Here is a 25,823-nt window from a genome sequence, read left to right on the forward strand (position 1 = left end):
ATCTTGAACAGGCGGCGGTAACAGTAAAGTAACTCATCATAAGTACGACACGCTACCAGTCCCAGCTGTGGAGACACTGGTACAGCATATGTAGTTCTATGTATTTTACTTGTGATTTTGTATGTATTTTATACTATTTAATGTTTTGTACTATCTGGACCTGAAATAAAAGTTTGATTGATTGATATTTGAGTCGGGGGGACGAGCAACACACTCGTGTGAGTCACTAGCTGGGAAACATAGCATAGCTGTGCTTTTGTATTTCATCTGGTAAACCTGTGAAAACGAGGATGACGTCTAATTTGTTTGCATTGAGTCGCTGTTTTCAAAGGACGGCCATTATAGCTACTAAATCACGTTCACTTATCCAATTAAAGAGTTTGAATCCCAATCGAAGCTAAATCAAACACATGGAAATACGTCCCGTCACAGAGGCTAAAGACGCTCTCACCTCCTTTTCACGGTGACTTTAAATGTAAATGTTAGTAATAATTTAACTAAACATCCAATGTTTAAACCGTATTGGATTTCAGTAACGACATTGTTAACTTAGAAGGCACAATTATTAACATTAATGTAAAATATCTCATTACCAAACCAAATGCAAGACTATATCATTGAAATCATTCCCACGGTAACATTAAGGATATTTTCCAATAACTTCATATCTCCTGACAACAACACATATATAAACAATGACATTAAATAATCAGTGTTCCACTGCTATATAAAACAAACGTACACAACAAATGTGAAAAAAGAAAGTTTCCATATCTAGTTTTTGCTTACAATCCTTAATTTACCATTTTGTAGAACAACAACATTATTCACTTCACAATAGCGTCCCAATAATTGTTTTACAGAAGAAAAACGCAGAGCAAGAGTATCACATTTGATATACATATATATATATATATATATATATATACACACACCATTTTATATTTTGGGATGCATAATTGATTCTAGTAAAGCAGAAGCCACCAAAGTGACTGCATCACTAATCAATGTGTAGTTGTGTTGCGGATGAATTGTTGTGTGCGTTGTGTGTGTTGCTGCGTTGCTGACAGTCAGACACACACTGTGTTTGACTGCTGTTGGTGGAGACAGAGATGAAATCCAATCGTTGTGAAAGAGAGTTGAAAATGTGTCTTTCACAGAGATGCAGAGTGATTTATGTTTCCTCCCATTGAACATTGTACCCCAGAAATGTGCCTGAAATACACGGTGCTTTTCTTAAAAACATAGCAGTGCTTTACTCGTTTGATGAGGGATATAACACATCACTCTCGAGTCTTCACGTATCCATTCATTCACATTAGTTCAAGTGGATTCGGTGCAATCATACCCATAGAGGAAAAGATATGTTATCAGAAGTACCGCTCTGAGATATTTTGCACAGTGGAAGATCTCTTCAAATGTATTTTACGAGGAAGTCGGTTTGGAAACACAGCAACGCATTTTTCATCGAGAGCTTTGAGCCAGAAGAAGTAATGTTTGTACCGTGGCTGAAATCTCCCTGAATGCACAGGAAAACAACGTCTTAAATTGTGTTCATTCTGATGAAACCTTTAAAAAAAAAATGTTTTTTAAATGATGTCATCCTTAGAGCATGTCAAGCTGAATTTACACGGGAGGTACGAGACAGGAGATCCTGAGGATGCTGGAAAATCCAACAACATTCCCGTTTAAACATCAAATTGAATTGTTTGGAATAAAATAATACACTGTCAGCTTGCGTTGTGTCCACAGTAGAGCAGCCTTTAGACGCTGCTAAGTAAGCCTGGCTGCACTGGGCTGACTCCTCCACTGTGACTTAAGTTCACGAGCCTTTAACTCCAATTGTCAGTGATCTGCTTCTGTTTTGCAAGGCGTGTCTGCAGCCTGCCCAGGAGACTGGTGCGAAGACCCCGCCACACTCCCGACTCCGGTGCTCCTAGGTGACAGGCGTGTCACTGTGAGAACCCTGCATGGTGCAGAACGCCTGCGCCCACTCCGACATACATGCAATCACGGCCCCCCCCCCCCGCCCGAGGTACGAGGTTGTGTGGGTTTAAAGCCGTCAACCCGCACAACACGAAATATCTGCACTGAGAGACAAATAAATACCTGTTTGTGTTTCGAAGGTGTTGAAAGAATAACAAAAAGCACGGAGAGGTGATAGTTGCTGGCAGGAGTAATCATACACGCCCTGTAGGATTCCGCGTTCGCAACATCTTCTTTGATACGTAACAAATTACAATATCTGACGCTTCTGAGAGCATTCAAAATGACATAAGGCGTTAACTTTAAAAAGATGAATTAATCATTCGAGAGCGCGAAGAATCCTCAAAGGACAATACCAGAGGCAACCCGTGTGTGACATGTGTTTAATCTTGCATTTTAAACTATATTTAATCTTGAATCGTAGCAACATATAATCAAAGACGCTCTTTAAACATTCATCTCCGAGTCAAACAAAATGAGACTGCCAGGCTTGACAGCAAAGACAGACTCACATGGAAGAGAATAACATTAAGATAAAAGGCAATTATCAGATGTAGCCCTGATTTATTTATCATTGTAGGCAACTCAAGGCGGCGGCACAGAGACATACTTTGGAGAAATATCTTAGTCTTTAGGCTGTTTGTTGAGCCAGTTTGATTATGATCTTCATCTGAAGTGACAACACTGAACACACACACACACACACATCAAGATCAGAGATGAGAATGCATTCAGCATTAACATAATTAGCTCGACAACAAGCTTTTACTACGAGGATCCCCAGCTCCTCTCATCTAGATTAACAACCGCAGTTCACCTTTTGGCTTTTCATCCGATACTCTCACTCTTCCTCTCCTTCGGTGCCGTTGTACAGTGCTTGGCAGGCTGACGGCTGAGTGTTGAGAAGTGGTCTCCTAGGGGCCACACAGACAGGGTGTGTGTTGGGCTCTGGATGAGGAAGCAGCCCCACTCAGGCCTGGATGTGGTACCCAGCCTCTCTGCCCATCAGGGGAGAATAGGCCCTTCTATCTGCTTGGCAGCTCTGGCACTGAGAAATTGCCCATAATCACCCAGATAGCAGACTTTTGTCATCCTAACTGCGAGTGGGAAACAGAAGGAAGGTGGATTCATGTTGGGTAAACTACCATTGGATAATGGTTGTTCGAACAATATCCGGCTCTGGAGCGAGAATCCATCAAAACATATTGATCCTGGAACAAGAGAATTGGGTATGGCATGCGGAGCGCCTTTGTTTCTGAAAAGTGTTAGCTTCACAGAGACTGTACTGACAGCATTAATATATTAGATGGTGACTGTTGAGAGCCGCCTGCTGAGGCTGCGGCTGTAACTGCTTCCTGCTCGAGATGCCTTCCCTTTGTGTTTATTTCTTATCCATTACAACAAACGGTGGCATTGACTGCGAGGGTGTCGGTAATCAAAAAGAATACTTTTAATTAAGCTCATTCTTCATTTCCACCTGCAGCAGATTGACTCTTTCACTGGGGATTTCTCGCCCTCCAAAGCTGCCCCACGAAACGACGCTCCCTCTCTCATGTCTCCTCCTTTGTTTATCCTGATGAGGATCGACTGTCATTGAGTAACACCGGGAGCAGGGAGAGTGGCCTTATTAACGAGGGTGGCGGGAACCTGCCGCTTGTCTGTGTTTGCGTGTTGAGCGGTGGCAGCGAGCAACACTAATGAGATAGATGTTCGTTAAACATCGCAGATAAATCCAATCAGATAGGACAAAGCCAGATTGAGCTATCAACAGGGCTGCAGGCTCGGGCTCTTTGCTTCCCTGCTTGTTTTGACAAGGCCTGTATCGTCAGCTCATTAGTGCCACAAGTCAATTATGTTGGATGTGTGATGACTAAACCTTTACGACTTCACAACTTAGCTGACAAACATTCACAGTTTAGCATTCAGTGAGTGGTTTTTTGTTCTGTTTCACTCACCACATGCACTGAAAGATTTAAAGTGAATTACTGCAACTGACAAACGCCTTAATCTCATTCTCGTTACGGCTGTGTGATCAGTGTAAACACAACTCAATTAACCGCCCAGTTAGTCGACGATTTGACATTATTGCTCCTATTATGTGGAACTTAGATTGGAGTCCCTTCATGAATGGAGGCAGAAAAATAAACTACAAAGGAGCCCAAACACAACATGGGGGCCGGGGCCAACGTCAGAGTGCTCATCTTCAAACGGAAGGAAGCCGACCGAAGTGTTTGTCGACCCGCTGTGTGATCTGCACTTCACACATTTCATTTACTTACACTACACACATACACACACACTTCATTTTCATTTACACTACACACATACACACACTTTGCATTTTGCACACTGTCTATATTTAATATTTTTATATTTAATTTAATTTGTCATTAGTATTGTATTGTGTATTGTGTATGCATATATGTTGTATAGATACATATATATTTTATTTTATATTTTACTTTGTATACTTCTTGTATACATCTTTATCTTTCATCCCTGTTTTTTATATTTTATTTTTTATTCTTGTGTGTTTAGTTTATTGGTGCTGCTACTGTTACGACAAATTTCCCCTTGGGGATTAATAAAGTACATATCTATCTATCTATCTATCTATCTATCTATCTAAGAACATGATCGACTTCAGATGTGAAGCAAAGTTTTCAGGGACAAACAACAATACATAATCAGGAGATTATAAATGTATTCTTGTTGTGCCTGAATAGCTTCTCCGCCTTTGTTTGCTTGATAATACTTCAGTTTATTTCACACACACACACACACACACACACACACACACACACACACACACACACACACACACACACACACACACACACACACACACACACACACACACACACACACACACACACACACACGCACCGCCATTTGTTTGTCAAATATCTTGAATTAAATTTCTGCAGATTTCTGTAAGCTTTATGAGAAGGCGGCTTACTCGCCTTTCATAGTTGAGTGCAGGTGTCATGACTCGTGTCGATTTGAGTAATTGTGGCAGTTTTGGCTTTTGCTAACTTCTTAAAAGCCTCAAGCAGGTGGTTGACACCTGATGAGCAGCCTCATTAATTCCTAATGGATATTTGTATTGGTTCTTACATTTTATTATATTTTATATGTCTTCTTATATTGACAATGTATTTGTTCCTGTTATTAAGCCTCCCGTCAAAAGCATTTCCAAACGATTGTACCTGTATAACTGTTACGACAATAAAACATCTTGAATCAAAATATTAGCGGACTTAAAGTGTTCACATTATCGAAGATGGTCTTGAGTTTGTCTTCAGTGTGTTGCTCACCTGTTGACCCATTGTGAATCCTGGGTGGGACTGGCCCAGGTGACTCTGCTCAGAAGGACTGCTGCTGGCGTCAGACTGGACCGACCCGTCACGAGCTGCTGGCAGGCCGAGGTCCATGGAGAAAGGAAAAAAGAGACAACAAAGAATCCAGTTTAGATCAACACAGAACACACAAGTAGATAAACACACAACACAGGCCGCATTGTGGTATTACAACACAGCGTCGTACGGCGCGGAGGAGGGCAGTTGGGAAAGGAGGGGAATTTGTATTTAAGTGCTTTATCAATAACCGCTGTAGCGCAGAATAAATTACCAACCAGCGGAGAGGCTCATTGATGGGGGATGATGCATACTGGCGGGTCCCCGATGGCCTAGATTACCGCTGAGAGATAGAGCTCCGCCACAAACGCTGGGGCCATATTATTCAGCCATTTACATCACCGAGTATCACTCATCTAAACCCACTCCCCCCCCCGCCCCCCTCCGCCCCTCCACTCTGGGCCCGCAGCTACGAGACACAATTAGACCTGTTTGCTATGAGGGCAGAGTGGAGTGGAGCAGACAGGGACATGATAATAAGCTTGCTGATGGCTGCTGGAAAAACAAAGGACACCACCGATTGGATATCGGAGCGATCACTATCTCACAGAATCTCTCAGCGGTGCGGAGAGAGTGTGGATCGCTCTGAGAGGTCAGAGAGACTGCTTTGACCCTCACCCTCTGACCTCCGTGGTATCGAGATTGCACGATGCCCCACTGTGGACACAAAGGCTGGCTGAGTGCAAAGACGAGTCAATCTTGCAGAAGAACTGTCAGAAAAATGAAATGTCTCTGAGATGTCTTTTACCAAACTGACCGCGCAGAAGAAAAACACAACCGGACTAAAAATGTCTTGATTTAATTTTCTGGGAGTATTCGTTTTAAAAGAAGAGAAAAACTAAACGCTGGAAGGATCTAATGTGAAGAGTGTTTTTTGATCAGACAAAAGCAAGAATGGTCTTAAACTGGAACCAGAACCTTGTGAACGTTGACAAAACAAAGAAACAAGGGTAACATTCAGGTTTCCTGAAAATAAGGGATTTTTAGAATTTCAGAAAAGATGTTCAGAGGATGAATGTCTTTTGTAATAAGTCGGTGAAGGTGAGGTTGTATTGATCAGACTATGTGCTATTATCAACAAGGACCAATGACACCTGCAGGCCTTTTCTTGATATATACACTACCGTTCAAAAGTTTGGGGTCATCCAGACAATTTTGTGTCTTCCATGAAAACTCACTTTTATTTATCAAATGAATTGAAAATTGAATAGAAAATATAGTCAAGACATTGACAAGGTTAGAAATAATGACCCTAACCCTAACCCTAATTGAAGTATTAATTTTGTTCTTCAAACTTCAAGCTCAAAGGAAGGCCAGTTGTATAGCTTATTCAAGATTCAAGATGTTTTATTTGTCACATACACACACAGGGTGTGCAGCATAACTGTTTTCAGCTGTGCTAACATAATTGCACAAGGGTTTTCGAATCAGACATTAGTCTTCTAAGGCGATTAGCAAACACAATGTACCATTAGAACACTGGAGTGATAGTTGATGGAAATGGGCCTCTTTACACCTATGGAGATATTTCATTAGAAACCAGACATTTCCACCTAGAATAGTCATTTACCACATTAACAATGTATAGTGTGTATTTTTGATTAATGTTATCTTTATTGAAAAAACAGTGCTTTTCTTTGAAAAATAAAGACATTTCTAAGTGACCCCAAACTTTTGAACGGTAGTGTATATATAAACTTTTGTTACAACATTAGTCTAAACCGGGGTGAACACGGATGTCCTTTGAGCAATTATCCAAAGAAGTTGAGCAGTTTCTTTGGACATATTTATTTTGGAGAAAACTTGTCCGATACGTTAATTTCTTCCTTATTCTTTCTGCTCCGATCGAGTTTTGATTTTGAATTTTAAGGGAAACCTTCTTTGTCTGCTGACAACAGGAAGAATACTTGTTTTGCATGCTGTGGTTTGAGTCCTTTTCTAGAAAGCTTCAGACCGAGCAGACTCTGGAATAGCATTGCCAGAAAGATCTCATTGCCTGTCATGTATATTTATGCATTACATTTTTAACTCCCCTCCGCCAACTAAAATCATTCAATCTTTACATAAAATCCAAATAATTGGTGAGTGGCATGACCTAACAAACCACGAGCATTGGATGGCTGATGTGAGAGCCCAAGGGGGGAGCCTGCTTTTCGAGCTGGTTGCTACCTCTGGCTGGCCGGCGCTGCTTCTCCATGAAGGTCCTCTCGCTTATCAGCCTCGCAACGCAGTGGATATTTTGACAAGCCAGTCTCTTTTCACCAATTATTTCCCCCATTATGGATCACGTTGTACGCACAGCCCCACCCTCTGCATTCAGTATCTGGAATTAAGATCAATCTGAGCAGAGACTTTGTGGCTGTATTAGAGTCAATAGAAAGAGACAGATAGAGTACAATATCATCATAAATTGCTGTATAATTTCACATTTATTTTGGAGGGTGAATATTATGAGGCCATATTTTATTTACTGGATTTCATTAGTGGTATTGTCTCCAAGCAGTTAATTCCCACTTTGGATGTTTAAATTAAAGTAATGCCTCTCAGTCTGATTTTCATCTCCCGCCAGTTTATCATCGTAACAAAGCCAATTTGCTAAATGAAGATATTCAGCTATACTGAAGGAATGAGACTTTATAACATCATCGATAGGCTCCAAACACTATGGCTCATGACTGTAGATAAGATATTGGTTGTGAATAATGTATTCTATCTGATAAGCAGTGTGGGAGACTTACTGAATAACGATTCTTTGATGCCTTCATTTCACAATAACTTAGAAAGCTTCATCCCCTTGCAAATATCTGTAACGTTAACACATTTATCGCAGGGGGGAAGAATCGATAATAAATAAATACACATGCACATCTTACCCCAAAGGATTTGTGTAATTTATTTAACTAAATTAAATAGCTGACAGGAGAAGTGGCGAGGGAGTCGGTCTTCAATTCTTTTTTATTGCTACAATCTTTGTACACGTTTTGCTTTTCTTTCAAAATAAATAAAAATCTGCTTATCCAATGTGAATGATTCTTAAATGGATTTCCAGATTGAGATTAATACTATATACAGGGGAAAAAGTGAAAATATCTTGATTAAACCTTTACTAAAAAGAAAGTCCTTTGATGCCGCCATCCGCAGGTTACACAATGGGTCAAATGAAATGAATGGATGTATTGACGTGAGGAGAGATGAAAGGAGAGGCCAAACGGGGGAAAGAACAGGCGAAGCACATTCAACATAGCTGTGCATGTATCTAGGACACCCACTACTCTTACACTCTTACACTATAAGTACTCTTAAATCAAAACCGTTTAGATGTGATTAAATATACAGGTGTGCTAGTTTATCACGACCTTGACTGAAAGTAAGAGGATGAATTAAATTACATGAATCAAGTTTTAATCCTTTCAAACTGACGCTGACAATGAGTGACATGATGATATCTTTTATTGAAAATGCTTTTTTATGTCAGTGAAATAATGATGTATATTACGGGGCACAGAGTGCGTGTTGATGCGACTTCTGTCATGGAAATATTGCCAATATCCACCGCTTTATATATTCTCGTTCATTGATCACCAAAGTGGCCACTGGAGAGCGACTTTCAATGCCACGCAAGGCAGAAGGTCTCTCTGTGGTGTGTGTGTGTGTGTGTGTGTTTGTGTGCGACGGGCGGATGAGGGGGGGCAAAGAGCCATATATATTTGACTTCGTTCAGCCTGTCTTAATGCAGGGTGCCCCTAGGACTACGCCACAAAACAATTAGCCTGGATTTCATAAAGCAATCAGCACGCCACCTTGTCTAATGCAACCGCTTCATACATTGACAGTCTGAATAAAATGGGTGTTATTGAAAGCTTTGTGTTCGTGTTCGCTTTCGCCTCAAAGCATTCATGAATCAATTTTTGTCCATAAAAGAAGCTTTAACACTTAAGCTATTTTAGTGGAAATGCATTATGTAAGTTGTCAAATGTACGAGAGAGGCCTGGTAACGATTCGGGCTATTCAGAATGAACAGCCAACCTCCCTTTTTATAATGGTCCTTTTGAAAATGTCTGGCTGAGTGCATGTGTTTGCTATTAAGATGGTGTCAATCATTTTGCCACTGAAATCTAATCCATAGAAAATAATTTCACATGTGAACACATTTTAAAAAGAGTATAAAAGGATTACGTTCGTAATAGAATACATTGAATTATCGAAGTAGAGATCATTATTATTAGAGCGCACAAACATGAAAAACAGCAATATGATGTTTGTCATCAACCGTGTGCTGTTGACTCGGAGCGTTTGTTGAGCTGTTGAAGCGTGAAGGATGGGCCCAGATAAACACGCCACATCATACACAAGCTTTAATTTCATCAATACACAACCAATTGTCCGAGATTGTTGGCCATTGATTTTGTTAATACCGCTTTAAAAAGTTGATGTTGCATTGCAAAGAGAGTTGAGGGAGACAGAGATGTAGAGCGACACCTCATTTCACTTCCACTTTTCCAGCTCAAGCAGCCTGGAATAAAGTCCAAAAAGCGTCGTTCCATAGGCGGCTCGGTGCCGAATGGAAGAGAGCAGCCTGTAACACGCGGCGGCGGCTTCATCGTGATTTACTATGTAGAGGGCCAAAACACACCAGTGATTCAGCTTAGTGTTTCATTACGGCCACCAAAGCCCTCAACAATAACACGGGGCATAATCTGCTGCCAATAACTCCAGGTGCTCTTAGTCAGATGGCTCCCTCCGGACCGGCAGCAAAGTAATACTCTGTTTGGAGACTGGGGTGGAGAAGCTGCAAAGGATAGGTCAATAGTGGTTCTGGGGATAGAAAATCCCCAGAGATGGACTTTTGACTGTCTGCCTGTAAAACTATTAGCTCCGTTATAGCCGCTGCTGCTGCAAGACGAGCTGTCATTTCCTTAATTAAGAGCCCAGCGGAGGGCAAGAGGAAGAAGAGGCCACGGCACTTTGTCTGGGCCTCTAACATTAAAGCATGATTCCTCATCGCGCCAGGAAGGAGAACTTACAGGGGAGAAAAAAAATCTATCTCATTCATTATTCCGGTGCAAAGTGGAATTATGGAGTTAAGGAATTACATAGGAGGGCGTGCCAAACCGAAAGGATTTTTACACCTCAGCAGTTCTGTGACTTTTTCTGAGGCGATTGTTAAGCCACGAGCGGCAGAGGGACGACTCAGAGGACAGAAGGAGCAGAAGGACAGGCAGGGAGGAAATGGATGCACCTGTGTAATCGATGTATCCAATGGCTGGAGGTTCTGGACGTAAACAAAAGAAAATAGTACACTTTGGTTTGTCGGGATGAATCTGCATGCAGACGATGCTTAAAGGACTCTGTGCTCCAACACTTACGCTCTCACTCGTGGCCACAGGTCTTTACCAAAAGGCTCTTGGACAGGAGAGTGCTCCTCTCCCGCTCGTACCTGTCTCTCCCTTGATGCTGGAGTGGAGATGGAAGCAGCACAAGCATGAGAGGGACCAGAGGGAGGTAAATTGGTGAGAAGAGGCAATGCCCATTTCAAAGGTCAAGAAGGAGAGATGGTGTGATGGAGAGAGGAGGATGGAGCAGGGAAGAAGAGGGAGGAGGGGAGAGGGCTTTTGTGTCGCATCTTCACGGGGGACTTGGGACACTTTGCACATGAGCACATCTGTGATGGAGCGTCCTCCTCATTCCCAAAGCAATGTCAACCTGATTAGCTCAGGGTTGAAAGAGGCAAATAACAATCCAAATTATTCTTCATCCTTTTATAGCCATCAGCGAAGGTGGGATGCTGAGACTAGCTTTAGAGAGCGGTAAGCCTTTTAGGAGGGACCTGCTTCACTCTTGCTCCTCCTCCTAAATTACTTAAATGATATTTGCTGTAAATAGGATTCTGCTGCCGGCAGCCTGCAGCCTTGTGCAGGAGAAAGGCTTTGTTCTCACTCCGTGTCACACATCTTTGTTCAGACTAAAGAAACCCAAGGCTTCTAAGACGAGAGTTAAAACGATCAATCAGTTGGTTGATCAACGAAAGATGTGTCAATTTCAGTAATCGGTTAAGTACAGACATGAGTATATTACGTAAAGCAAAATTATTTGGGTTTTGGACTGTTGGTTGGACAAAATAAGATATCTGGAGACATCACTTTAAGGTTTTTGAAATACTCATGTACAAATATTTGCTGCTACGGTTTTATAGACAAAACTTATAATTGATAGGTTCAGAAAAATAATCAGAATTATTTAACAATAATTAAAATAAACTATATTTGCAGCCCTTTTTTGAATTAAATTAAATTTCAAAAAAAGGATCACATCTAACTGAACAAAGCTACACAGTAAAAATGCGAAATGAAAGTGAAAAATAATTTATGTATTTATGAATGAATGGAGTCAATCACCATGACATTATTGAAGTTTTTCCAATTTTTCCAATCAGATAATAATTCGAAGGTATTCATCAAGCCAGAACATTTACTGGTTCCAGCTTCTCAAATATGATGGTTGAACATTTTTAATTGATTACATTTTCCAACAGTTTTAGATGAGTTAACAGATTAATCGTTAATAAAAATAATCATTAGTTTCAGTTGAACCGTAAACAAGTATTTCCAAAACGACAATCACTTTGTGTCCATCCGATGTAGCATCTGGTCAGCTGCAGGACATTTAGAAGTAGTGGGGTGTCAGGGCAGTCCCGGGCAAAGAGTGTGTGTGTGTGTGTCTGTGTCTGTGGGGGGGCTAGACACCCACATGTCATGCCTCACACATCAGCCTGGGCCCCCAGGCTATACGGCACTAATGCTGCCTATGTCCCACTTTCTACCCCTTGCCCCTCAAAGCCCCCCCCCCCTCCCCCGTTCCTTCTGTCATAGAGGTATTATAACAATGAATCACACGAGTGCTGCAGCACAGGCTCAATCACTATCGGATGACATCAGGTGATACAAGCTGCACAAGACTTACTGTACCTCCACTGAACCTGAGCTTAACAGAGTTTATCTCCAAAAATACTTGATCTGGTAAAAAGACCGGTGTTAGTTGTTACTGTACTCCCCTGTTGCAGTAATATTTACAGAGCCGAGTGGTTTAAGGTGGAGACCAGCAAATAATCATGGAGCTAAAAGACACCCGACCCATCACATCCCACCCGACCCAGCACATTATTCTGGTGGAGCAGACAAATAGTAGAAGGAGGGACGTCTGGAAATAGTATTGCTTTGAAGCCCATAACTCTATTCTGTAGGAAAGAATCATCACAGTGTTATTTCACATCCTCAGATATAAATGGAAAAAACATAATAACTTCTCGATAGCCTGGATCTTAACTGCCCTATACTAGCTCCCGCCCGCCCACACCCCTGCCTCAGCCACCATACACCCACTTCTCTTGCCTCAATCTTTGGTTTCAAAGGAAGCGAATCAGCCAGAAGGACAGAAGGTTATGCATTAGTACTGGTCATTGCTCAAAGAGCGAGCGTTATAAATAATAAAGGCTTCTGAAGGACACGAGGGTTGTGGGATGCATCTCTGGTTCACGCCACACAAGTCAAAGACAAGACTGTAATTTCTATTCCGAAAATGTGACCCTTGCAGCTTCAATTACATCTCAACAACACCAACCGTGTCCATGCCAGGAGATGTGACGCCTCTTTGTTAGCTCTACATGAAAGGCTAATATTGGTTATGGAACGCAAGCTACACAACATATACGTTTTTCTGAAAATGATTTTCCAACTTAAAAGACAGTGTATAACGAAAAAGAAAAAAATGCATATTGAAATTCAATTTATTTTCTCCACACCTACAAAACTTGTGATGTGCTTTTGTTTGGAACACTTTCGAGTCGAGGCAACCATAATACTCTCTACTTTAAATAGACAGACAACAGGGAGAATTATATTGTCACGTATTTTGAAGTTCGTCATTTTGCTGAAAGTCATTTCTGCATAACCAAGCATCCGTGAAACCAGATGACCTTTACTGCCGTTTGTCTGGAAAACAAGACGTCCTCCTTGTGCTCATCCTCCCTGTCCTCCGTGCCACGCGGGGATTGTGTTGCTGTAGCCATGAGCACTGCGGGCACATTAGCAAATGTATTACACTTGCTTTACAGGCATGCATTAGGCTTGTTTTCTAGTCTGCGGAGACAGCTGAAATCCCCATAATGAGATCTACCTCCCGGGGAGAGACGTGTTCTCCTTTATCCACTCTTATTTACTCAACGTGGCCCATTCAGCACAGGGTTTGTGCCACTTTATTACTTAACCTCGCCGCACAACATTACGTGGCTCTTTGCATCAGTAAGCAGCCGATCCCACCGTGCATCCTGCTCACTAAGCTGATTACACAAAAAGAATAAGAACGTGTGCCTCCAGCAATGTGTGTGTGTGTGTGTGTCTCTTTGCAAATCCGTACACACGTATACACACAAAGGCAAGCGAGAATTTTGCACAAAAGACAGTCCCATATCTTAACGACATCATAAGAAGAAGAAGTATCCACGAGGTATATTAATCTACAAAATATGTGGGTTTTATTGTTTTGCAGAATTATACAAGATCACAACTAAGTTTACACCTCAGGGGCTCAACGTGGGTTACGGCGCTCGCCAATGGGGGAAATAACTGGGGTTTTTTGGGGGGGGGGGGTGACTCCTACTCATTGTTTTGTTAACAAAAAGAAAGAAAAATATTTGTCCAAATATTGAAAAGTGTTCTTGCGTGGTTTCCAGGTAGACTGAAACTATTTCCCCACTATGAGTTCTATTTGTCTCCAACTGAGTAGCTCCACCTTTCGTCACGTGGAGACAATAGTGTCCATCAACATCACCCATTATGAAAATAGTTTGAAGCTACATTTAAGGAGAAGACGGGCGGAAGCCTTTTGCTCGGTTGCTTGGTAGAAATGCTTTTGATCAACCAGGTTTTCGGGTCGGGTTCGGGTGGTTGATTAATGCGTATCTTTGCAGGTTGGGTTGGTTTTTAAGAAACTTTTACCCAGGCGATACTTCTTCATGGGCTTCGAGTGTGTACACATCAGAAACATATCAATACGTTTTGTCTAATAAATAACCATATTGTTTCAAATATGACTAAAGGCGCATTTCTCCTGAACATTTATTTTTTGTAATCATACGAATATGGGCAGGTGCTTTGAGTGTTGTTATCATTTAATTATAAACAACGGAAGCAAATAAATTATTGAATATGGTGGAGCTACTCAGTTGGAGACAAATAGAACTCATAGTGGGGAAATAGTTTCAGCCTACCTGGTAACCACGCAAGAACATTTTTTTAGGCCAATTTAGAGATTACGTGCCGATAGTTTTCCCCCCATCGTCATCAATCAGCTGAACAGAAGGCAGATTTAAGTTGACTACAGCTCTCAGGAGAAGTACGGCTACTTTTGATGCAACTCTAAATCCTCACCCAAATAAAGACCTGTGGGGGTGTCTATGAATAGTCTGCATGACATTCATTTCACTAATCCAGCATACAATCTGATTGGAAGTGAAGCCTAACACGCCTGTAAATAAATACAAGCCAGCAGCATCATTACAGCAGATTTGGCATTTGGCGTGGACTTTTTGTTCCGAATGACCTCCAATACCAGGAATCAATGAAAGATTCATTTCGCTATTTTTGGGGAGGGGGGGGTCTCTAGGTGACCTTTGTGAAAATGTTCCACCATTTTGGCAGAATCCGAATAAGTGCAGACCATTTCATGTAGACAGTAAGTGTATGAAATGAGTGCTCCTGTCGTTCCAGCCGGGCTCACTTTGACAGCGTGATGATAGAAGCGTCACATCCTTGGGAGAGTAAATGCAAACTGACAAGAGATGAGCCTTTGGTTGCTGAATATAATACGGAATTGTGCTCCGAGTGTCTTATTATCTTGTCTGTTGATGTCTGAAAGGGGGAGATTTGCTTGAGAAGAGAAGACAGAAACTGTACGCATCCAACACCATCCCGTCCTTTGAAAAAAGAATTGCTTGCCCTACTAACCACAGCTTTCCCACCTAATGTCCACTTCTACTTGGAATAAATACAAGGCGGCAGGATGTTTGTTGTGCCTCGTAGCCCCTGTTAGCTGAAGTGGAAGACTATTTGCACAGGCACGCTTTTAGGAGGAGAACGACCCTTTCACCACCGCAGTAAGCATGTGGTGGGTGTAGGATGGACAATTTACTGGAGACAAACATGACCGCTGCTGTCATTGTCTTCAACTGACTTCTCCTTCTGACACGAGCACAAACTCCGATACGCGGACGACGAAATCTGGAGTCAAGTATCAACTCAGGAACGCTGGAAAACAAAGTGTGGTCGGCCCTCTAGAAAACACACACAGTACATGGCGCATGCAATCGCAGAATAAAGTAGACACGCAGCAGGATCTGCATTCAATGATGATATAAAACGGGTCAATATTAATATAATAATGTGTGTATTGGTTTAAACTGCCAGACAGTGAGGTACACAGTGCCATATTCATCACACCTTTTGCATGGAAAAGCATGAGCGACAGTAGATCTTGTACATATGATCTTTTATTCTCTCGGGATATTTAGCTGATTATCTGTATATTGTCCTGAGCAGATCCTACACTGTGTGTGCATGCAATACACATTTTCTAAACATATATACTGAATGTTCAGTTTGACTGCTTTCGGGATCATTTTGTGTTCCTTCTACACGATTTACAGCAACATTGGAATTCTAGAGGATGAGAAATTTAGTCAAAACATGATTTGCATTTCCCTGAAACTTTTCAGTCTGTGCTGTTATGTGCATGTGGTAAGCATGTTGGTTTGTGTGAAAATGTCACTTGTGAAAGTGGAGCACTTTATCAGAGAAACACCAAACAAAGTTTAGACTCTAAAACTGGAGAATCCAGAAATTATTCATGCTTCTTTACCACAATGCAAGTAAAGAGAATAATCTAAATAGTGTGGTTTAAAACCACATTTTAGAAAGCCCCTGAATAATGTCACTTTTAGGATTGTTTTCATATCTGTCACATACATGTTGATAATAATGGTGAGAATTGCAAACTTAAAACAATCTCCTTGTAACCACGAGAGTTCACGACAAACACAAATACAAGAAAATGTGGCTCAAATAACGACAACATAAAATCCAACGGGTGTAACAAACCTCAAAGTCCTTATTATTGTATAAAATATGTGCTTGTTGTTGTATATCATGCACACATGCATCCGAATTCCTTTAGATACATTACTTCTTATTGTATGGCTATTGAGTATCTTCAAAATGTCAGCTTGCCTTGAATTTAGACAAACTGGAGAGCTTTTACCTTTATGGCTGCATGAGCTTCGCTCAATTGCTTCTCGGGGTCCATAGACCCGACGCAACTCACAGCAGGTTATATAATCCATCAAATTTAGATTAAAGTTTCCAAAATGTTCACTCAAACTGAATACCCGACAAACAAGGAGAAAACCATTCTCATTCTGAACGGAGTAGAAAGAAAAAATTGCAAGTGACCACCAAACCTTCTTCTCTTGTAGCATTTCAGGAAATGCAGTCACACACACACACACACACGACTGAGCCTTGCTCCTCGTCGGTCGCTGCCTTCCTCTTCCTCTCTGACAGGTCATGTGGGCAGTGACTCCCAAACCAAAGCTGCCGCTGGCACGGCCCAGGGCTCCGCCAGCGGGCAGAGAGAAACCATCCCCCAAACATTCCCACTAGAAAGGCTCCGACGAGCCATCAGACATAAGCGTAAGGTCATGAGCGAACGCCAGGCACAAAGTAGACACACAAAGAAACGTAATCTTGTTATTATAGACATATAACACACCAGCATGTTACTCGCATGTTTTCCTAATTGTCAAAGTCATATTGGTAATTTAAAGCCCAAATAAATTCAAATGTAAATACCTAGTGAAGCATTTCACAAGATGAGAAATAGAGAAGCAGAAAGAATCAAGTGAGCAGCAGGCAAAGGAGTCAAAAAGAGATGATCGGAAACAAAGAAAGAGGGAGAGACTTGATGCTTATTAAACCAAATTGCAACACTTCTGAGACAAATCCTGCAGTACACAGCCTTGTTTAGAAGACTTTCGCCTCGGGTTATTCTTGAAAAAGGGATTTAAAAGACAGCTGAACTCTCACTGATTAGGTATGAGCGCATTTGGCTAGCCCATGTCCAAATTCTTATTTCATTTCGGTAATTTTTTTTTGGCAAGCTCAGTATATAGGCACTATATGATACCCTGGGCTACTTCCCAGGAAGCACACACACACATGTACACACAGACACCCGCACACTGATATGCTATGAACAACTTCTAAGGAAATCTTGAAAAACTGAAATTATGCACTGTTTACAGCGGTATAAATTCAAGACTAGCAATAAAACAATTATGTCAGAATCTCATACCCACCGAGAGATGCACACACACACAAACACACACACACACACACACAGTAACTTTGAGAAATGCAAAAACCGACAAACAGACACAAGCAGAAGAGACTGCCTGTCCACACACAGAAGAGAAAACAGCTTCTAAAGCCATTAAAGAGAGATTTCTGCTACCTTGCAGCCACAGACAAAACAAATACGATAATTTAAGCAATGTGAAGCAAATCAGCCCTTATTAGGATCTAATTTGCACACTATTTAGAACGGTCTTTTCAAAGAAGCATTTCACTAAAATTAGGCAAATAAAAACAAAGTCTTAGAATTAATTTATTTAGTGGAGATGGATACATTTCACAAATACTAGGGATGAGAGCACACCATTTCTTTGAAATGAAAGATATAAATTTAAGATTCTGAAGCTCTCCCCACAAGGATAAACACATTAAATCTGCAGTTAAAATGTACAAGTCAATGTAATTCCAAATATTCAGTTTATAATAATCTCAAATTCTAATGACTTTGAAATATCTCTGATAAAAAAACACTTTGAGCTACATTACCTTTTTCATTACATCAAATTATTTGGAAATTATCTAAAATTTTTATTTAAATCATTATGCTTATTGATTCATTATGTGGCCTTGTGAATTAGTTCACATAATTAAAACACCTCATAAAAGAAAAACACACACAGACACAACCAAAATAGAGAGTAAATATTCAATTAATGAGATAACTGCAACAATAATGAGGCATGTTGATATAGAAAATGGGCTAATTTGAAGATCATTTGCAAATGAAGATGCTTGAAGACTAAAAATAACAGAATAAACTGAGAATAAATAACTGTAGGAAGAGAAGTCTCGACAATAATCTAGAAAGAATAATATTATATCTGATGTGCTTATGATAAATATTATATCTGACATAAAGTAGAGGCTTTAATTCACTAATTTTCACTTGTAATTATCTAAAAAGTTGCAATTAATTGAAACAATTTGAATAAAGATAAAAAGACCAAAACATTACCAAACACCACCAGTTATGAAGGTGGGGTTGAAGCAAAATACCGTGACAGCAAAAATTTAATTAAACTTTTTGATAGTTGTGCAAAGATGCTGCCATAAAATATACAACAGTAATAAAGCATAACATGTATCCAGTATTTAAGACAGACAGTGCAACATTTCTGCAGTATAACTGTCCGTTGTATTGTCAAAACACTTTCAACTAACAAGACTGTACAAAAATAAAAATCTGAAAGTAAATGAAACGTCTTAACAAACCAAAATCCTATCAAATACGACCCCCCCGTGAGTGAATCCAAGCTCTAATAGAGCCAAACATCGACTTGGACGTTGCACTTAAACTTAGTTTGCTGTCTGATACTGTTGACACCTGTCCCAGCACCGGAGGCTCTCTGTTCCCACCCACCCCACTGCCGACACCAGACTTCAGCCAGCAGCTCCGTGAAAGAGAAGGGACCGACGAGAGCCGACTTACCGTACGGCTTGTTGGGGGTGCCCTCTCGCTCCGTGGCATCGGAGGGCAGGAGCAGGGGCTCGTCGTTCACATCGCTGTCTGAGGTGGCCGCTTTGTCGTCCGCCCGGAGTTCTGCCGCGCTCATCTCGCTGCGCAGGGAGAGCAGCGGCTTGCTCAGCTGCCCTGTAATCATCGGATCCTGGAGGGAGCTGCTCGCCCAGGTGGGAAACGGGGACGAGAAGAAAAAAAGAAGAGAAAATACCCCTGGTTAGATGTGCTTCGGCGTCTCAACCCTCACCGGCTCCTTCTCTCCGTCTCTACTCACTCTCTCCCTACCAGCTTCTCCTTTCTATCGCTCACTCATCACTCTCGCTCTCTCTCTCCTGCTCCCTCCCTCTCCAGCTCTCTCTTTTATCTGGGGCTGGTGCTACCCCGCTGATACTGCCGGCTGCTGCCTGGTGAAGAACTGTTACGGATGGCGTGGCGTTACCATTACACCCTGCAGCCCTAAAACGGTGATACATCCATCTCCAAGGGCTCATTACTACCTGACATGTGCCTCATCTTCAGCAAACACTAAGCTGACAGCAGTCGACAAAGAGGTGTATGGGCTGTGGGCTGATAAATAAATATCATTCTACATCTAAAAAGAAGATATGAGTGAAAACACACACCAGTGATTATATCAATTTTCACATCGTTGGGAACATGAAATGAGATCAGAGGTGACATCTTGCAGCAGAGTGAGGCAACATGGACTTAAGGCCCGATTTAAACAAGAGATGAAGTCACCGATGGTTCCAAAATGTTATCCCAATTATTTTCATTTTTTGTCAGCACTTAAAAACTCAAATCTACATGACATGATGAGAGCATTATCTGTCTGAACATCTAAATAGAAAGAAATCAGCATAGAGAATAATTTAAATGAACTGGAGCACCGCGGTTTAGAAATACCAACATAAAAAAGCAAGTTTAAGAGCATTTTAAAGGTTTAAATGTCCAACACAATAACTAGAATCCAGCGTACGTATATTTGTATGACTTTTACAAATATATAAAGTTAACTTTCTTGAAAGCCTCTTACCTAAACAAAGCTCCAGAAGAAAAGGGTAAAAAAAAAAAGAAGAGTTTTCAGAAAGTCCAAATGTTAAAGTCGTTCAAGCAGCAGCTAAAACATGGATCCACAGCGCAGAGCCCAGCTAGTATGTGTTTCTACTGAACCAGAAGCAGCCTCCTCAACCCTCGTGTATCTGAATGGCCACCACAGGTTCAAACCTGGGGCTGCTTCCTCGGACAGGCACTGGAGATGTCACCTCCTCCCTCTCACTCCCTCTCTACACACACACATACACACACATGCACACACACACATATGTACACTCCCTCCCGCCTTCACTCCCCTGTCTCTTCCCTCTTGTGTCCTGACTGGAGAGCTCCTCGCAGTGTGCGCCCCACCTCAGGCTCTGAGACACAGAGCAGCAGGACTACGGCCCGCTTCCTTACTTATGAATAAAGCCCATCCTAAATATATTCGGGCAAAGGACAGGTGACCAGCACATATAGGCAAAGAAAGAGGGTTAGTCTTTATCGTTTCCCTGCACCCATCAACCCCCCCCACACACACACACACACTTTCACCACCATCATTTCAATCAGGCTGGTCGATGAGTTCCTGCCCACAGGGGCCTTTTTAATGTGTTCATCACGGGAATCAGCCCTCTTTGATATGACACATGATAATCTATGAAAATGTTAATCAATAGAAATAGTTTAAGCTGTCGTTAAAAACGTAAGCCGACTGGTCAATACTCATACCCCTGGTAACAATGTCCCTAGTCATCAGGGCTTCATTTGTGGAGCACTTAAATGTGGGACACTGCGCATCAATGCACCTCTCTGCCTGCCGAGGTAAACACATTTTCCCCTCTGTCTGAGCCTGGCCACACTATGCATGCATTTGGGTCCACCCCCCACCTCCTACCGCCTCTCCTTTGAGTTGCTTGATAGGTCCACTGGAGGGCAAAATTAATACCTAATTGAATCTTGCAGTCATCAAAATAATCAATAGTTTTTTTATTATTTATTCTTCACAGTCTGTTGGCTGTTTGAAAGCTCAGAGGGGCAGAGCACAGGCAGCCCTGAAATTTCTACCGTTTCACAATGTAATTTTCACTGGGGCATGAGAGTTTGCAAGACCTATAAAAAATGAGAGTAGTGTTTTTTGTTCGGAGGTGAGGGAAAAGAAATGGAAGGAAAAATGGGAATCTTTGCCCCAGCAGCTACGATGAAAAATAGAATAAACAAGCTACTGACATTGCAGAGAAGGGCATGGTCCTTTCTGTCCATCCCTCCATCTTTCTCCCTTTCCCCTTTTCTCCTTATTTCATCATATCAGTAGTGTGGCGGTACCTCTCTAATGCTGGCATTTCTCTTCCTGACAGACTCCAAACAAGTGCTGCGAATGAGATCAGAGCTCTAATCTTCCCCATGGCCCCTGAAGCTCGAGGATAGAGGGGCAACACATCTCTCACCGTCTCACGCAGCTGTTAATTACCTCATTTCAAAACCGTTGGCTTTGCTTATTGGCAATCATGCCACCAAGTCGGGTGTGTTTATCAATTTAAGCTTAGGGAGTAATGTAATAACGCATAATGGGATAACTGGAATCTTATTGTAAAAATCCGTAATAAAAAGGGATATTCAAAAAATTACCATACAAAATTACATTACTGATACTAAGCAGTGGCTGTGTAAGGGATTCGCTTCATTTTTTAAAGTAACCCTCAGACCTGTGACAGACCTGTGATTAGCAATAATGTGAGTTTGTGCATGTGTGTGTGTCCAAGAGGGCTGGCAGGAGTCGACATGAGGGAGGTCTGTCTCATTTCTTTTCTGTTCACTGAGTCTGGCCACCGCTCAGGTACAGGTTGCAGGAACAAGACAAAGCACTTGATCCCCTCTCTGCCTGGTCTTACCAGTGCTGTCGCAGTGTGAGGGACACTGTGTGAGGGATTTCAGCCTGTGACCGGCACACTCTGGATCCTCTAGTTATTGAACAGAGAAAACAAACATCAATACATAATTGTCATAATATAAGAATAAGAAAAAACAATGATCTCAAATATTTATACCAGTATTCAACATGTACTGCCCAAACAGCTGGAAAGTTCAACAGAGTGTCGGAAGCTATAAGTTGGAAGTTTATACACAAAAAATTTAATGACTATTATATATATTTTTTAATTAATCCTTTAGTCAACAGAAAATGAATAAACAACTATTTAAAAAACATTTCCTGGTTTAAGCTTTCAAAGTGGGAGAATCTGCTGGTACGTGATAATATATCTTTTGGTCAAGCAGGGTATGTATTCACCTTGTAGTTAACCCAAAGATATTAAATCTACTATCATTGGTTGTAGGATAAGGTTATTTGTCACTATTTTCTGACACTTTCTAGATAAAATGGTTCATTAGTTAATTGGAAAAAGAATAGGCGGATTAATCGATAAAGAAAAGGATTGCTTGTCAAAGTCTCATACACTAAAAATCTAACTTTTCCTCATACAACCTGACTTTGGAACGTCATTGAAAATAAATTATAATATCATCCTCAATCTTTCTGATTAGTATAACATATGCAGCTCCCCCTTATTTATTTCCTTTTTGCATTGCACTGCAGAGGAATAGTGTACATCAACAAAAAGACACTCAAAACACACTCTTTTTCTAGAATGCACACAGACATTTATGTGTATGCTTAGTTTTTTTTATTTCTGTAGTATGTATTATGGAATTGGGACATAGCATTCAGACTATTCATATTTATAGTCGCCGTAATGCACTAGGGACCTGTCCTTTTTTCCAATGCATGCTGGGATAGACGTCAACACACCTGTGACCCTGAGCTGGTGTGAAAAAAATCCTTAAAGAATGAGGTTTAAAATATCTCAATCAGAATCAGCACGTATTGTACAAGCAATATATATCTTAAAAATAGTCCCCATCATGTTTGTTCTTTAATAATGTCATATGTGTTTTCTATGTCCGTCATGTATTCTAACACAAGTCATGGACACAAATCATTTATTGTCTGCCATCAGTCTATGGAAGCTTTATTTTAAACCCATTACTGTTCAAAGTGGCCCACTGGATGAAAAGCAAATAAAAAAACATCTCATTAGCTGATTAGTTTTTCAGCAGGAACCCAGTGATGCAATCGTAATGACCTGAGTAATGAAAGGACACAGATACCGCCAAAATGTATATCCAATGTCTGCAATAACACTTTATTTTTCATTGCTACAGTCAAATTTGTTTTTGTGTCACATTTTCAGCCACTCTTTTATTTTATTTACGAGAGAAAAAAGGCTTATTGAGCTGTAATAATGTAGGTATGTAGTTAAGATATGCTTTACTCTAAACATTACAAACATCACGTTAACATGATAAAAAAATGAAAATAAGAAAGAGTAAATATTTCCTTTCTCAAAGTTATACTGTTGATTTAACAACTTTAAAAAAAATCTAAATACTTAACTTTACATGTTTGTGTTAATGTATTAGTCAAAGGCCAATACAATAATTATGAAGCACCTATTTTGAATAACTGCCGTTTCACCCCAATGTATTGGGCAAATATCCCATGACCCAAATGTCTAATGTGGTAAGTTATATGATGATTTGTCTCCCCCTTAGGGTTATTAACCAAACTGTTCCCCTCGTTCAAGGTGAATGGATCTTTGTGTAGTTTATGCTTTTCATTGGTAGTGCTATTAAATCACATCACCAGCTAAGCTACTTCCTCTGAATAAACTATTTTGGTATAGCAGGCCAATGGTACCAGTACTCACGATTTGAAGTGAATTTCTTCACACTCATTAATATGATCAGCAGTTATTCCTCTCTACTTCAGTAAAGCTAAAATGCTCCCCAGTGGATGGTCGGTGGGTCAGTGAAGGCTGAGGGCTATCAAAGCAGTGTATTAAAAGGAGCTCTTTGAAGCTTGTAAACCACGGTGCCCAGCAGGTCCACAACAGATAGACGCCTCTGATTGGTCAGGTGTGTGTGTGTGTTTTTTGCTCGATCAATCCACGGAGCTGACATTCTGGAGCATCAAAGCTTTCAGCACACTAATCTGACTCCTCCTATGAGAGCAAGGGTTGTTTTTATTATTTTCCTTTTTTTTCTTTCTCCTAAAACGCTCATACCTCAGAGTGGCTCCTGCATGCTTATGATATGGGAGTGAAAGAAATATGTTTTAAAACCGTATTGAAATCATGCTCCTACACTGTATTTATCAACCGATAAATAATGCAACACGATAGAGAGCGATGTGGAGAGCAGCAGCGAATCACAGGGCCATCCACGGGGCACAGCGCTGGCAGTAGAGGAGTGACACTGCAGAGATTCACACACCGCTGCTCCTCAAAGTCAGTTTCCCCTCACAGAGTCTCTGGAGACCTGCGCTACATACACACTCATGAAAGGTGTGAAAATCTGATTTCCCAAAAAGGATCGGTAATTCTCCGTGAGGGTGGAAGCCACAATCAATAAATCATTGCTAAGTAGATTGTAAAAAAAATTTAAAAAATGATTCCCCGTTGGTATCAGTGCATTAGGATTCTCCGGAGGACGGATGAGACGAGATGAGGGTGTGAGACAATCTCAATAAAGTAGAGGCAAATCATACCTTTGCCATTCATCTGGACTCTGGCACGCAGCTGTCAGCAGGGTGAAGAAGGACCGGGAGAGTCGAAGAATATCTGAGGGATTCATTTGGCCTTCAAGTCCAGGAATTTCTAGAAATATACAAAGCCAATAAGCTAATTAATTGTCTTTATACAGCAGTCATGAACACAACTTTACCCATCTACTCTATCCATCTACTATATTGTACATACAAAACATGATGCATTGTTGAAATGAGCTCTACCTTGACCAAATAATAAATACTCTAAAAGGGGCTAGTCTGCATAACATGTATTTTTCTCGATAGCATATTTTTCTAACAATACTAATAATAAAGCAGGACTTTTACATGCTGTATTTTAATATTAGAAAAATGTTAAACTACTCCATTACAAATTAAAGGCCAGCATTCAAACTCCTTAAAAGTCTAGAAACATTACCAGTTAAAGTAAACATACTCAATATGTATCAGAATGAACCCTGAGGATGTTTTATGTGTACTTAAAATGGTTAAGTTGTATCTGGCTTGGGTTGTGCTGCTTTGAACAGCTGTATACTGCGGGCTATTTATTCTAAAAAAATCATCTTATTGTTTTATATTTTATGGTATTTTTTATATTGCTTATTATATATTTCGAATTGAAACTATGAAACAGCAAAGTGACCATGACGTTAACTGTTTAGCTGTCAGATAAATGCAGCTATAGCTAGGTTAGTGGATTAAAACGTGCACTAGCTACATCTCACTGAAATGTCGTCGAGAAACAGTGTTAAGTACCATAAAATAAAAATACTCAATTAAACTTAAAGTAGCACAACAGTACTTCAAAAACGGCACTTGAGTAGTTAAATGTTCTCTGA

General features: G+C 40.8%; 1 protein-coding gene across 1 annotated transcript in view; it reads right to left on the reverse strand.

Annotated features, from left to right (window-relative positions):
* The window catches only part of pou6f2 (POU class 6 homeobox 2), a 69,832-nt gene extending 44,783 nt beyond the window's left edge, over window positions 1-25,049 (reverse strand). The window contains exons 1-4 of the mRNA XM_056433943.1: window positions 24,964-25,049; window positions 22,250-22,318; window positions 19,293-19,480; window positions 5,304-5,398 (exon numbers count right to left, since the gene is read on the reverse strand). Of these exons, the coding sequence (XP_056289918.1) occupies window positions 5,304-5,398; window positions 19,293-19,480; window positions 22,250-22,318; window positions 24,964-25,049 (438 nt within the window). The remainder of the gene's footprint in view (window positions 1-5,303; window positions 5,399-19,292; window positions 19,481-22,249; window positions 22,319-24,963) is intronic.
* Between the last annotated feature and the right edge of the window lie 774 nt (window positions 25,050-25,823).

Source organism: Pseudoliparis swirei, chromosome 16 (genome assembly GCF_029220125.1).
Source record: "Pseudoliparis swirei isolate HS2019 ecotype Mariana Trench chromosome 16, NWPU_hadal_v1, whole genome shotgun sequence".
Taxonomy (NCBI): Eukaryota; Metazoa; Chordata; class Actinopteri; order Perciformes; family Liparidae; genus Pseudoliparis; species Pseudoliparis swirei.